This window comes from Lonchura striata, chromosome 16 (assembly GCF_046129695.1).
Source record: "Lonchura striata isolate bLonStr1 chromosome 16, bLonStr1.mat, whole genome shotgun sequence".
In the NCBI taxonomy this organism is placed as follows: domain Eukaryota; kingdom Metazoa; phylum Chordata; class Aves; order Passeriformes; family Estrildidae; genus Lonchura; species Lonchura striata.
Genome location: NC_134618.1, coordinates 16,682,335 through 16,696,850, shown reverse-complemented (window position 1 = coordinate 16,696,850; position 14,516 = coordinate 16,682,335). Strand labels below are relative to the sequence as shown.

The window sequence follows — 14,516 nt, the reverse complement described above, 5'->3', positions numbered from 1 at the left end:
GCATTTGCATGTTAAAGGTGGGGGGAAAGGTGAAAGGCACGCGGCAGTTTGGCAAAGGACGGGATTCGTGCACGGGGCTGGGCGGAGGAGGAAGCTCGGGAACACCTCTGCTCTGCTCCTGCCCCCGGGCATTTAACCGCGGCCGCCCGGGCTGGAGCAGCATCTCTGCTCCCTCCAGCTCCCATCCCTCCCTCGCACATCCCTCTGCCAAAGAGCAGCAGCGGCCGCGGGGAGGATGAGCTGCAACAGGCATCCCGTGGATGTGAAGGCTGTGGGCTTCATGCAGTGCAGAAAACAGAAGGTATTTTAATTTTTATTCTTTCTTTTTGGCTTTGTGTTTTTCCTCCTTAAATATAATTTGCAAACTGGGAGGCTAGAGGTTTTTTTATTTACTCTTCCAAGGATATGTTTGCTTATTCCCCATAGTATTTGGATTGGCGGTTTAGGACAAGGGCACTTGTTTTTTAATAAGCTTAATATCTTGGGTTTTGCTCTCTTTTTGTCACAGCACCATAAAATTCTCCTGGTTTCAGCAATGATTACCCATTTGGGACTATGAAATTAAGGAAATATTTTTGGAGGTTTAATGTTTTATTTAATTTTTTTTAATGTGACATTAAAAACCTCAACTAAACCACAGCAAATGCTGATTGCCTGGAAGCTTCCAAAATGGAACATTGTGATTAAATTGCTTTTCTTTTCCCTTTTCTTTTCCCAGAACTACATGATGTTTGTGTCCTGGTCAGATCAGAACAACATTCTCATCTACAGGACGTTTGAAGACTTTAAGAAATTCCATGTAAGTGAACTTCAACTCCTGCAATGTCAAGGTTCCTGTCCTGGGGAGAGGAAGGATCCTGGCCATGTGTCAGCTGTCAGGAATCACTGTTCTTTCCTTCTCCTTGCTTTTAGAAAGAGCTGAAGAGAAAATTCCCCACTGAGAATGGGTCACTGAGGAGTTTACCCAGGTTTAAAGGTAAGGACAGATCTCTGATGGACCAACAAACATGAGAGTGATCAGGGACAGCCATAACCATGACAGAGACTGAGATCTCTGAGCCTGACCTCCCTCTGGAACAGATCAGGGGCTCACTCCTGCTCCTGCCATGGTGTCACTGAGTCACATCCGCTTGTTTGGGTCTAGTACAGACTTAAAATGACCCAGAAAGGCTTTTTTAATAGATAGCTGCACTTGGCAAATTAATGCTACACTTCAAATATTGACCTAGAGCTTCTTGAAACTTTCCATGTGGGAAAAAAAAAAAAAAAAAAAAAGAGAGAAATTTTGGATGTTAAAAAATCCTATCAGGAACTGTTAAAAATGACAGGGAGGCAGGGACAGTGACTTTGTACAGTTTGGGCTTGGGCAGGAGGGGTGATGGGTGAGGACACTTGGTGTTGAGGGAAAAGATGCTGCTCCCAGGGATCCAAATCTACTGCTGTCCTATTTATTTTATTTATTTATTATTCAATAACGATGCCCTTGTTATTTTGAAGGAATAACTATGCAGCAGAGGAAGGGTGGGAAGCTGAACAGGTGTCTGGAGATCCTGAAACTGCTGGAAACGTATTCCCAGGAGCTGCTGAAGACTGATGTGAAAATCTCCCGGGGGGAAGAGGTGAATCAGTTTTTCAAGGCACAGACTCAAGACCTCGATCCCTCCTTCCCTGAAAACAGGTATGAAATATGAGTTGTATTTTTTTTTTGTTCATGAAACAGAAATGTTATAGAATATGGATAGAATGGAAACACCAGTTACACTCCAGGGCATTTCAGCTGGGTGCTTTTAATTTTGTTTCTGATGCTTGAAGCTTTTCTCAGCCTCCTGCAGAAATGATTTTACCAGAATCAATACTAAACTCAACCTCTTACCTGAGTTTTTGACGTGCACCTTTACTTTCCAGTGTTGTGATCATGCCATCAGCATTCAGAAGGGAGAAGAGCCCCCAGCCCCTCTCCATCACCCTCCCTCAGGCGTCGCAGAGCTACCGCTGCATCGAGGCCTTTGAGACCAAAGACACAAAGAATAAACCCTTCACAGTGGCTCAGAAGGAGATTGTGGAAGTGCTCATCAAGGACATGACTGGTAGGTTTGAGAGGATTCAGTGTTTGGGATAGATGGGCAGATGGACTCATAGCTGGGCTGAGGTAGTGTCAGGGGTTTGGGTTGTTTGCACGTGTGTGCTTACCTGGGGGGACAATGAATGTCCCTCCTGTCTCTTGTGTCCTCTACCTAGGGATTATTGTCATGTCTTGACCTGCAGGCTGTTAAAATCTGGGTGTTCTTCCTCTTTCTAGGCTGGTGGCTGGTGGAAAATGCAGACAAGCAGATAGCCTGGTTCCCAGCCTCGTACCTGGAAGAGCTTGATGCCTGTGAGGACATCCAGAATGCCTTCAGCTCAAACGAGGAGGGTAAGTGTGTTTCTCCTTCAAAAAATGAGTTCTGCAAACCCCCACCACATTACCCACTGCCTGGAGTCCCTGCCTGGACCTCTGACCCTTCTGGTTGGTTCTGCCACCACCTGTGGGTCATGGAATCATGAGTGGTTTGGGCTGGAAGAGAGCTTAAAGCCCATCTGATGTTCCAACCCCAACACCTTCCACTGTCCCAGGGTGCTCCAAGCCCCATCCAACCTGGCCTTGGATACTTCCAGGCATCCAGGGGCAGCCACAGCTTCTCTGGGCACCCTGTGCCAGGGCCTCCACACTCTTTATGTAAAAAACTTCTTTATATCCAACTTAAATGGATCAGACTGGGGTCTCTGAGCAAACAAGTCACTCTTGGGGACAGCTGGGCTGGTGTCTCCCAGGGATGGGAGGATTTTCTCCACAAGGCAAACCCAACCTCTGCCCCTCTCTGCAGGCAGCCTGTACTTTGTGGTGCAGGCCTACGAGGCTCAGAAGGCAGACGAGCTCTCGCTGAACCAGGGGGTGGTCGTGGAGGTGCTCAGGACATCCCACAACGGCTGGTGGCTGATCCGGTGAGGAGGCTTGCCCAAAGCCCCGGCTCCCCGAGGGAGCTGCTTGCTCTTCCTCCCCGTGTGGGATGCACAGGAGCCCCCCGGGGCTGGCTGTCCCTGCCTGGGGACGCTTTCCCTGTCCTCACAGCCCGTGCAGCGCCCACCTGCTCCCCAAGCGCTCCCTCCCCTCTGCCCGAGCTGCTGGCAGGGTTTTCTCAGTGTTCCTTCCCTCCCTGCCCTCAGGTACAACGGCTGCACTGGCTACATGCCCTCGCTGTGCCTCCGGCCCTACCAGAACCCTCACCACAAGCTGCAGAGCATCCTGAGCTGCAGCCCCGGCACCTGCACCCCGCAGCCGCCCCGGCAGCAGCACGGCCGCTCCCTCCGGCTGCCCCGGGCCAGCTCCACTCCGCAGCTGGAGCTCAATTTGGACAGCTCCTCGCTGAGCTCGGGCAGCAGCAGCGGCAGCAGCAGCGGCAGCAGCAGCAGCAGCAGCGGCAGCGGCAGCAGCGGCAGCAGCGGCAGCAGCAGCAGCGGCAGCGGCAGCAGCGGCAGCAGCAGCAGCGGCAGCGGCAGCGCCGGGGACAGCCGGCTGGCGTGCAAAGCCGCCCTGTCGCGGTCCCTGCCCGAGGTGGAGCCGGCCAGGAGCTGTCCCGAGCCCGGCAGCGAATCCCCCCCGCACCTCCGTGCGAGGGACAGCCACGACTCCGGCTTCGTGGAGTCGTCCGCAGCCGAGCTGCGCCTCGCTGAGCCCGAGCTGGCCGCGGGCGTGCCCAAGGTGCCGGCCCGTCCCTCGGTGCAGGAGATCCTGCAGCGCTGCAGCACCGTCACCAAGCGTGCCCTGCAGGCTCCCCGGCCCGCCCTGCCGCTCCCCGGCCGCTCCCCAGCCGCTAACAGCGGCCCTGGGCAGGAGGGGACACGGGGACAGCCCTGACACCCCGCTCGCTGCAGTCCCCTGCGAGCCGTGGGCAGCGGCTCCGGGTGTCAGGGCTTGGGACTGTCCCTTCCCCGGGGACACACACACCTGCATCACCTCCGGAGTGTCAGAATTTGGGACTGTCCCTTCCCCGGGGACACACACACCTGCATCACCTCCGGAGTGTCAGAATTTGGGACTGTCCCTTCCTGAGGGACACACACATCCATCACTTCTGCAGTGTCAGAATTTGGGACTGTCCCTTCCCCAGGGACACACACACCTGCATCACCTCCGGAGTGTCAGAATTTGGGACTGTCCCTTCCCCAGGGACACACACACCTGCATCACCTCCGGAGTGTCAGAATTTGGGACTGTCCCTTCCTGAGGGACACACACATCCATCACTTCTGCAGTGTCAGAATTTGGGACTGTCCCTTCCCCAGGGACACACACACATCCAGCACCTCTGCAGTGTCAGAATTTGGGACTGTCCCTTCCCCAGGGACACACACACCTGCATCACCTGTGGAGTGTCAGAATTTGGGACTGTCCCTTCCCCAGGGACACACACACCTGCATCACCTGTGGAGTGTCAGAATTTGGGACTGTCCCTTCCCCAGGGACACACACACCTGCATCACCTGTGGAGTGTCAGAATTTGGGACTGTCCCTTCCCCAGGGACACACACACCTGCATCACCTGTGGAGTGTCAGAATTTGGGACTGTCCCTTCCCCAGGGACACACACATCCATCACCTCTGGTGTCAGGGCTGGGGACACCAGGATCAGCTGGCACAGCCACCGTGGAGGGCAAAGGAGTGGCACCAGAGTGCCTCAGTGACCCCTGGCACCCTGAGCGAGTCACAGGACTGGGGAGGGATGGGATGTATGATGGCAGTTACCAAACCCCCTATTTTATAGATATTTTTGACTTTTGATGTAGGATTGGGGTTTTTTTTAATAGGTTAGTGGAGAGGCCATGAAATACAAGGATGGGCTGGATCTGGTGAATGGTTGTGAGAATAAAAAAGCTGCTGGGGAGGAACCTCATCCCTGCTCCCTCCAGCCATGGCTGTGCTGGCACAGGGACACAACCAGGGCAGTCACAGCTTGGGGATGGCAACAGAGGTCACTTTTATGGATAAAACATTCCTCTTTCCAGGGGATTGGGTAATTACTGAAACTCACAATTCTAATCCTCAACTCATTTGCTAGAAATGAGTTAGAAAGAGTTACAGGAAAATAAGACTTTTCTCTACACTGACGGCTTTAATTGTACTTATTCTCCCAGGTATCTGTTAATATTTTTGTAAAGAACTTGTAAGGTGTTTGTGTTGTTTGAATTTTATACATTTGTATCTATGAAATAAAACACATGTAAATATCTCTGAAGCCTGTTTGTGTTTTATGCTTTAAAGGTTTGCTCCTCTTCCTCTCATGTGCTGAATTTTGGGTGGGCACAGGTGAGACCCCTGCTTTGGTCCAGGCTGCTATGCCCAAACAAGATCCCAGCTCCATGAATCCTTTAAATCCCAACTGCTTGTTGGGATTCTGCCTTTTTTTAATCCCAAACTAACTGCTGTTTGTGAGTCTGAAAATTCAGGGTGTGAAAACACAAACCCCACCTTGGCCAAAGCAATGACCTTTTCCTTTCATCCATCCCTGAGAAGACTGGATGCTGGACTTGGTTTAGAAATTAAAACCTTTATTATAAAATACAGGCACTAAAAATGCAGCTGCCATCCTGGTGGGAAGGAGAAACTGGTTGTGGGGGCAGGGGGTCACAGAGTGCCCGGGTCCTGCTGGGCCACGTCTGCCAGCCTCATGTGCTGCCACATGAACTCGATGAAGGTGGACGCCTGGAGCAGGCGGCTCAGCCGCTGGAAGTGGCGCTCTGCAAGGAGGGCAGGGCTCAGGGGCACGGGGGAGGCACAGAACCCGGCCCTGCCCCGTGGAGCCAGGCTGGCAGAGCTGGGAATGCCCAGCCTGGAGAAGGGAACGCTCCAGGGAGACCTCCAGGGCCTAAAGGGGCTCCAGGAGAGCTGCAGAGGGACTGGGGACAAGGGATGGAGGGACAGGACACAGGGAATGGCTCCCACTGCCAGAGGGCTGGGCTGGATGGGATATTGGGAATTGGGAATTGTTCCCTGGGAGGGTGGGCAGCCCTGGCACAGGTGCCCAGAGCAGCTGTGGCTGACCCCTGGCAGTGTCCCAGGACAGGTTGGACAGGGTTTGGAGCAGCCTGGGATGGTGAAGGTGTCCCTGCCACGGCAAGGGTGAATTAACTGACCTGCCCCTTCCACCCCAACCCATTCCCTGATCCCTGCTCCGGGTCAGCACCTCCAGCCCACGCCTGTCCCCACTGGGCCTCACCCGTGTAGGGCAGCAGAGACTCCACAGCAGATTTGATCCCCGAGAACTGCAGGAGGCTGTCGGGTGCCTCGTGCTTCAGGAGGGTCTCCATGACGGCCTGGGCCTCGTGGCAGTTCCGGGAGTTGGTGTTCCACGTCACCAGGAACGCCAGCACGGCCTCTGGGGGGAAGGAAGCCTGGCCAGGGTGGCACACAGCAGAGCCCACACTGGAGAGCATCCCAGGGCTCCCACAGAGCTCAGCTCCCACACAGCAGCACTCCCCACCCTGGAAGTGCCCAAGGCCAGGTCCTGGTTTAATGGAAGGGTCCCAGCCTGAGGTAGAGGGTAAAACTGAACAATCTCCCAACCCAAACCACTCCAGGACTGCAGGATTCTCATTTCAGGCCAGATCCTCGTTTAATGGAAAGGTCCCAGCCCATGGCAGAGAGTAAAACTGAACAATCTCCCAACCCAAACCACTCCAGTATTGCCGAATTCTAATTTCAGGCCAGGTCCTGGTTTAATGGAAAGGTCCCAGCCCGAGGTAGAGGGTAAAACTGAACAATCTCCCAACCCAAACCACTCCAGGAGGATTGCAGGATTCTCATTTCAGGTGCCAGAAGAAGCCTCTGACCTGAGAGCTTTCAGCACCTCAGTCTGCCACAAACCTTTCTGATCCTTGCGGAGCCGAGCAATGTTCTCCTCCAGGTGCCTCCTCCCCTCGGGCTCCCTGAGGATGGCTGCAGAGAGAAATGACAGCAGGGACACCTGGGTGATGTCACTCGGGGAAAACTGAGGCTTTCACACTGAATATTGGACTTTTAGCCTTGAACTAGCTGGAAGAGGTGTCCAGGAAAGGAGAGAGGGCAGGAAATGCCTCCAGAGCACGCTCTGGACTCACCCTTGACCACGGTGAGCACCGTGTGCGGCCGGTCCAGGGAGATGGCCAGGCCCAGAGCTTTGAGGTACCTTTTCTCGTGGAGAAGGTTAGAAAGCTCTTGCTCTCTGGAAAACAAATCAGGGGTGACAGTCAGACCAATCTTTGAGTGCTGGAAAAAACCAAAAGTACAGAAAAAGCAGCAGATTTGACAGTTAAGAAGTTTGTGGTGCTCATCAATAAATGCCCTCACTCCAATATTGGGATCAGGTGGAGCTGGATGGCTCCAGGTGTGGACAGTTCCACTGCACAGTTTGCATTTCACAGCTCTTTATGGCACAAGATCAACTCACTTCATAATCTGCTCCTCCTGTTTAGCTTGTGCTTCTTTCTCCTCAATTTCAGTCACATCCTATTAAAAAAAAAACAGGATAAAACTTCTATCAAATCCTGCTTTAATACAGAAGGGTTTTGATTTAGCCATCAAGTGATGTGGAGACCAGTTTCTGCAGCAAAATCTCAAGGTCAAGTAATTTAAATGATAAATTATAATATATATAATTATAATAATGATATATATAATATATCATTATAATACTGATAAATGATAAATCCAGCAATTTCCAACTTCCCTCCAAAGCTCCAGTGCTGGGCCCATCTGCTGCTCTGGGGACATACAGGATGGCCAAAAAAACCCCCCAAACCCCCAGATCAGCCTTGCTGGCCTAATTTCAAACTGCAGACAAAGAGAGCACATGAAAAACAAGGCACTGAGATGCTAAGCTCTCCAATTTCCCCAATTATTACCCCAGGGAGGAGCCAATGCTGTACCTGCCACAGGGTGATGCAGGAGTCACTGGAGGCTGTTACAACCATGTCATCTTTCTTGTTGGAGTGAAGGCCCCAGATTTTATCTTCATGACCATCTAATGTTTTCACACACTCGTTTGTTTTAATTGTCCAGAGCTTCAAGAGACCATCAGATCCACTTTTGGAAGAGAAACACAACAGAAAGGATCACTGGACAGATCCATTCTTGCTCTGTCCCACCTCAAATATCAGATGGACTTATCCCATCCCAACTCCTTCCAAACAGGAGCAAAACCAAAAATGTGAGGGCAAGATGCACCCTTAGCTTTGTCTACTGAGTTTGTCCCAACTCAGCAATGCCACAGCAGCCACATGGGACACCTGGAGAGGAGGAAAATTAAAATAACCTCTACAGAAAGCCTGGCCTAAGCATGGCATCTTCCTATAAAGGTTTCCAAAGATTCTTTGGACACGAGAGTTTTTCCTCTTGGTGCTGCTGATGAGCTCAGATATTCCCTTAACCCGGGAACCTCCCCAGAGCCCTGGGCAGGCACAAACCTGCTGAGCAGCTGAGCCCCTCGGCTCACAAAGATGATCTTCAGCACTGAGGCATCGTGGCCTTCAAAGGTCTGCAAAAACAGAAAGGAAGCTCAGCAGTGCCAGGCCTTTGGAGAGACCCCAAAGGGTCCAAATAAGCTCCAAGTTTTGGAGGGATCCTTAAGGAACCCCAAGGTTTCACCCAGGGCAAGAGGCGAAGTTCTCATCACCTTCAGACAGCTGAAGTCCCGAAGCCCCCAGAGCTTCAGGGTCCCATCAGCCGAGGAGGTGGCCAGGACCTGATCCACGGGGGAGAACTGCACGCACCAGATGCCACGCTTGTGCCCAGAGAAAACCCCCAGGAGGGAGCAGTCGGAGCAGGACCAGAGCTTGGCCAGCCGGTCCTGCGAGCCCGTGGCCAGCAGTTTGTCGTTGGGGGACACCGCCACGCTGTTGATGTCCTGGGGAAGCCACAAGAGGAGCAGGAGGAGGGTCAGGCCTCGGCTCTGGGACACGGAACAAGCAGAGGCTGCAGGCAGCAGGGAGGCTGAAGCACTGAGAGCTCAGGTGGAGCTGTACCTTGTCGTGGCCCCTCTCAGTCACCCTGGCGTGGAGGGGCTCTGGACTGGAGATCAAGGCTGCTTTTGCTTTGGAAGTGAGGGATTCCGGGATGTTCCAGATCTTGATGGTGCAGTCCTGGCTGCTGGTCACTACAAAGCTTTCCTTCAGCCTGAGAGGAACGAAAGCATCAAGGGCAGGGAAACGACTCTGTGCTTTCTCCTCCCTGGCTGGGATCTCCACACTCAGCCACTGCCGGGCTGTGGAAATGTGGCTTCGTGGCTTTCCAAGCTCTTTCATTTCAGAGGGACTCCCCCATCCCCGGGAGTACCCAAGGCCAGGCTGGACAGCGGAGGGGTCCCTGCCCGTGGCAGGGGGTGGCACTGGATGACATTTAGGGCTCCTTCCAACCCAAACCATCCCATGATCCCTTCACCCTCGGGCACCAGGACAAACTGGGAGCAGGGATGAGCAGCAGTAGAGCTGGGAGGGGGACAGCACCCACCAGGACATTCCCTCCCTCCCGCAGCCTGCGTTACCTGGAGCAGGCGACGGCGCCCACGCCGTGGGCATGGCCCAGGCCCTGGGCCACACAGGTGACCCTGCCAGCCTTGCCCATGCGCCACACCCGCATGCTCCTGTCCTGGGGGAGGACAGAAATGCCTCAGTGCTCCAGGGAGGCAGCAGCTTTCACCACAGCCCTGAGCTGGTCTCTGCTGCTCCAGCCTGAGCCTTCACCTCCGTCACGGCTGGTGGCAAGAGCAGCCCCCGCTCTGGGGCTCCAGCAGGGAGGTTTAGTTCTGGTTGGATCAGAGCTTTGCTTCTGGGTCTGTCAGGGCTCTTGGCACCTTTTCCCTCATCAATCTCACAGTAATAACTTTTCTGAACTCTAACACCAGTCCAGGATGTTTGGAGAAGGAAACAGCTCCTTCAGGCCAATAAAATACAACCAATTTTCCCAGGGATAATGTTAAAAGGGCATGCAGCAGACAAGGATTGTATGAACAAAAAGCCCTTTCTGGAGTTCCAAGAATAACATAATTTTGCCCACATGTATCACCAGGAATGAAAAGTTTCATTAAGTGGAGAACAGTGACACACCTTGGCACAGGTGACAAACATCAGGCCTTTCCTGAAGACATCCAAAGCCAGGATTGTTTCTAAACAGAAGAAATAAAAGCTGGTGGGTGCAGAGCAATGCTGAGATGGGACAACAGAAAGAAGTGAGTTAATGAGCCCAGTTAATGAACCCAGTTAATGAGCCAGGGGAGAGGTCTGGGACACAACTGGTCCCTAAGGACTGAGCCTGTCACACACCTGCACCTTCAGCTCCACTTCAAACTGACCTCAGGGACAGGGGGACACATCCTCTCTCCACACAGCTCCCAAACCTGCTGTGATGCTGCTCCACCAAGAACTCAGGGACTCCTCTCCAGAGTCCCAGGAGAAGCTGGATAAAGGCAGAGCTGCCCAGTGCCCCCAGGCCAGCGCTGTCACCCACCTGTGTGCCCGTACAGGATCTGGCAGTGGGACGTTGCCAGCTCAAACACCTTCAGCTGGGGGCTGTTGGTGGCCACAACGATGTGAGAGTCACCAGGGCCCAGGAACTTCACATCCAGCACCTCCTCGTTGTATCCTGTGAGCTGCAAGGGGAACAGCCCAAGAGGGAAGGTGGGAGTGACTGCTTTTCATCTCTACTGGGTGCAATTACACACAGGAGGCATTTCTGGCTAAGGCTGTTCCGCTTTCTCGTTCCTTTGTTGGTCTCTGGGCTACATTCCCCCAGACCAGTGGAATTCTCTGGCCCCATGGAACAATTCCAGAACAGGCTGGAGCCAAGGAGCACGGCCAAAGGGACAGGGAGGCTGAGGCTGTCACCTGCTTCCTCAGCTGGAGGCTGTGGGCATCGTAGAAGACGATGTTGTGCTCCATGGACACGGTGAGGATCTCGTTCCTGGCGGGCACCAGCTGGCACTGGGAGAGGCTGTGCTCGCTGGGCTCCTCCTGCAGCACGAAGGGCACGGCCTGGCTGTGCACACAGGCGGCCGTGGCCACGTCCCACACCCTCAGCATGCCTGGCAAAACAGGAGAAACCGTGGCACAGCCACTGCTTTTCACAGGAGATGTCCAGGGAACACCATCCAAACCACAGTGGGAAAAGGCACACAGCTCCAAGGCACGTCTGGGCAGGATGCAGTGGCTGGAAAAGCCTCAAGGTTTTGTTTCTTTGGTGCAAATCAAACTCATTTGAGTTTGGAAATAGAAATAAATGTGTTTGAGTATTGCCTGGTCCATCCTGCTCATCCACTCCTGCCCAAGGAACTTGGGAGCAGGCTCTGCTCTCCACCCAAGGCCCCTGCCACATGGAGAACACACAGCTTGGGAATAACAGCAGTGAAGGGACTGAAGTGCCACCCTTCAGGCTCCAAAAGTGGCACTCACCTTTGCTGCCAGCTGTGACAAAGTGCAGCCCTTGTTTCTTCACACCCAGCTGAGAGAAATCTCCCTTTTCAGGCAGCAGCACAGCGGCTTCCACGGTCTGCAAGAGTCAGAGAGGCACAGACCCAGGGCTGAAAACCCCTGGGAAGGGGGAGAAACCTGACTGCACAACCTACAGACCCTAAAGAGGGAGACCATGGCCTAGAAACCACAGTGGGCCTCAAAGGAAGAAACAAAAAGCACTTTTACCTCATAGACAGGGATGGTTCGTTTGCTCTGCCTGGTCTCCAGGTCCCAGACCATGCAGATCTTGTCACGGCCAGAGCTGCAGATGAAAAGCTCAGTTTTAGTGCTAAACCTGTTCAGCTTGGGTCTGGTGCAAATTTGATACTGTGGGACCTCAGAACCTCTCTGGAAAGGCCATGGGAGAGAGAGCAGCAGCAATCCCCGTGCCAGCACAGGGTATTCCCAGGAACACAGGCGGGTTGGGCAGGGCTTGGAGCACCCTGGCACAGTGGAAGGTGTCCCTGCCCATGGCAGGGGTGGCACTGGGTGGGCTTTGAGCTCCCTTCCAACCCAAACCATTCCATGATTCCAATGCACGGGTGCTGACACCCACTGAGCACCTGCACCACCCCAGACCCTCCAGGATCCCCCAGAGCTGCAGGAGGTGAAGGGATGGAGGTCCAGGCCCTGCCAGGAGGTACCTGAGGAGGCTGTTGCCATCTGCAAAGGCCAGCGAGGTGACAGCACTGAAGTGTCCCTCCAGCACTGCCAGGCACTTGCTGGAGCTCAGGTCCCAGATGCGGATCTTGTAATCGATGCAGGAGGAGAAGAGCTGCAGGCGGGACAGGTCGGGGTGGAACTCCACCAGGCTGGGCAGGAGCAGAGGGACAGCACAGGAATAAAGCCCCACTTTTAAATAATGTACAGCCCACAGCAGGAATAAATCACCCAACCCTTAAATAATGCACACCCCACAGCAGGAATAAACCACCCACTTTTAAATAATGTACAGCCCACAGCAGGACGGCTTGGGTGGGCTCAGAGCATCCTGGGCTAGTGGGAAGTGTCCCTGCCAAACAATTTTGTGATTCCATGAAAATTCTTGACCCAAGTTTCCTCTCTGGGCAGAATCAGCCATAACCCTGCTCTCAGGAGCCAGGAGGAGCCCAGACCCTGCCTGGAATGGATCTTCCCGTTGCATTAACTCGAGACTTGCCCCTCAATCCCAGTATCCCAGCACTGACCAACAGGACTGGTCCTTACTGTACCACTCCAGAGGATCCTTTCAGGTTGTGTGTGCAGTAGTGCTTGGTCATATCCCAGATCTTAATGGTGCTGTCACAGCCACCTGGGAAGAGAAGAACACCAGGGAGTGAGCTCTGGAGGAGAGAGCCGTGGGACCCCCAGCAGATCCCCAGAGCAGACACGGCTCTGGGCTCTGCTGGCCCTGCCCCGGGAGAGGCTCCAGGAGCTCCAGGAAAGCCCCTCTGGGACACAGCTGGCTCCTACCTGTGGCCAGCAGCGTGGCCGTGGGGTCGAAGGCCATGGTGGCCACGGGCGCGGTGTGCACGGCTCGCCAGGTGCGCTCACAGCTGGGCTCCCTCCAGTGCCAGCGGTGCAGCAGCAGCGCCCGGCTGCCCGTCACCAGCACCTGGGCACAGCGGCCAGGGCAGCTCAGCCAGGGGCAGCTCAGCCGGGGCAGCTCGGCCAGGGCAGCTCGGCCAGGGCAGCTCGGCCAGGGCAGCTCGGCCAGGGCAGCTCTGCCAGGGCAGCTCGGCCAGGGGCAGCTCGGCCAGGGGCAGCCTCTGGCTCCCTGTCGGTCCCACATGGCACAGGGGGGAGCTGGGAGAGCTCAGGCTCTGGGCAGTGCTGGGCATGACCCACAGCTCTGAGTGTGAGTGTGACCCATGTGTGAGTGTGACCCACAGCTCTGAGTGTGACCCATGGCCCTGAGTGTGACCCACAGCTCAGAGTCTGAGTCTGACCCACACTCTGAGCGTGACCCGTGTCCCTGTGCCTGACCCACAGGTCTGATTCTGACCCACAGCTCTCAGTCTGACCCCCTGAGAAGGCTCCCGGGGATCTCAGCAAGCACACCAGGTGTGGAACAGAACCATGGAATATCCCTGGCTGGAAGGGATGCACAAGGATCATCGAGCCCAAGCCCTGGCCCTGCACAGACTCCCCAAAATTCCTCCCATTCCTGGCTCAGCCAGGCTGCTCAAAGCCCCCAGCACAAACCCACCTCGTCATCAGGGCTGAGAACAAATGCTGTGACATCCTCTTCCTCATCCTGGGAAACCAGAAGGGAAATGCCACGATTAAACCATCCCTGGAGAGATCTCCGAGCTCCCTTCCCCGCGCGGCTCTGCTGACACCGAGCACAGCTCGGGGACCGCCCAAAACCTGCGCTCGGCTCCGTCCCACCCTCCCTGCGCTCCTCACTCCTGGGAGCTTTGCATCCACACTGAGAAAACGCTCCGGGAGCCTCGCAAAACGCTCAGGAGAGGCTGATCGCGGTCACCTGCTGGAGGCTGTGCAGGAGCGCTCCCGTCTCCACATCGACGACGTTGACTTTGCTCCCGCAGGGGCAGAACATGAACTTCCCATCGCGGCTGATCTGGAGAAAAGGGACCGGGAACGTTAGAGCCAGGAGGCGCGACCTTCCCCGGTGTCCCTGCAGAGCCGGCATTACCTGGATTCGCCCTCCTTTGTAGAACGGCTCGATCTTCCGCGTCGCGGCGTAGCTGGAAGGGAAAGACGCGCGGCAAGGCCCCGTTAAAGCGGAGCGGCGGCTGCCTGGGGGCTGCGGTCGCACGGCCCGGCCCGGCCCATCGCTCGCCCTCGCAGCCCCAGCCCAGTCCCGCCGGTTCCTCACTTGCTCTTGAAGCGCACCGGGACGGCAGCGGCGGCCGGGTCCGTGTCCGCCATGGCCGCGGCCCACGTGCTTCCGGTCAGCACTTCCGGGAAGTGAGGGAGAACTTCCGGCGCCGCCAGCGACGCGAGCGCGGCTCCGCGGAACGGGATAAAAGTTCCCCGTTTTCAACGGGATAAAA

General features: G+C 55.0%; 2 protein-coding genes across 2 annotated transcripts; one reads left to right on the top strand and one right to left on the bottom strand.

Moving 5' to 3' along the window:
* Positions 1 to 254: 254 nt before the first annotated feature.
* NOXO1 (NADPH oxidase organizer 1) lies at positions 255 to 3,895 on the top strand. Its single transcript, XM_077786955.1, has 9 exons — positions 255 to 301; positions 719 to 799; positions 913 to 976; positions 1,498 to 1,678; positions 1,906 to 2,087; positions 2,300 to 2,413; positions 2,865 to 2,982; positions 3,205 to 3,425; positions 3,567 to 3,895. The coding sequence occupies exons 1-9, from the start codon at positions 281 to 283 to the stop codon at positions 3,893 to 3,895; spliced, it is 1,311 nt and encodes a 436-aa protein (XP_077643081.1). The 5' UTR covers positions 255 to 280.
* Positions 3,896 to 5,565: 1,670 nt separating this feature from the next.
* On the bottom strand, positions 5,566 to 14,418 carry TBL3 (transducin beta like 3). Its single transcript, XM_021547651.2, has 22 exons — positions 14,339 to 14,418; positions 14,156 to 14,207; positions 13,985 to 14,080; positions 13,706 to 13,753; positions 12,970 to 13,111; positions 12,724 to 12,808; positions 12,162 to 12,329; positions 11,704 to 11,779; positions 11,458 to 11,554; positions 10,894 to 11,090; positions 10,517 to 10,658; positions 10,117 to 10,175; positions 9,555 to 9,658; positions 9,037 to 9,187; positions 8,688 to 8,918; positions 8,479 to 8,549; positions 7,942 to 8,098; positions 7,464 to 7,522; positions 7,135 to 7,238; positions 6,902 to 6,973; positions 6,255 to 6,413; positions 5,566 to 5,775 (listed from the first exon to the last, which is right to left on the bottom strand). Exons 1-22 carry the CDS (start codon positions 14,389 to 14,391, stop codon positions 5,663 to 5,665), a joined length of 2,436 nt encoding a protein of 811 aa, XP_021403326.2. The 5' UTR covers positions 14,392 to 14,418; the 3' UTR covers positions 5,566 to 5,662.
* Positions 14,419 to 14,516: the final 98 nt, after the last annotated feature.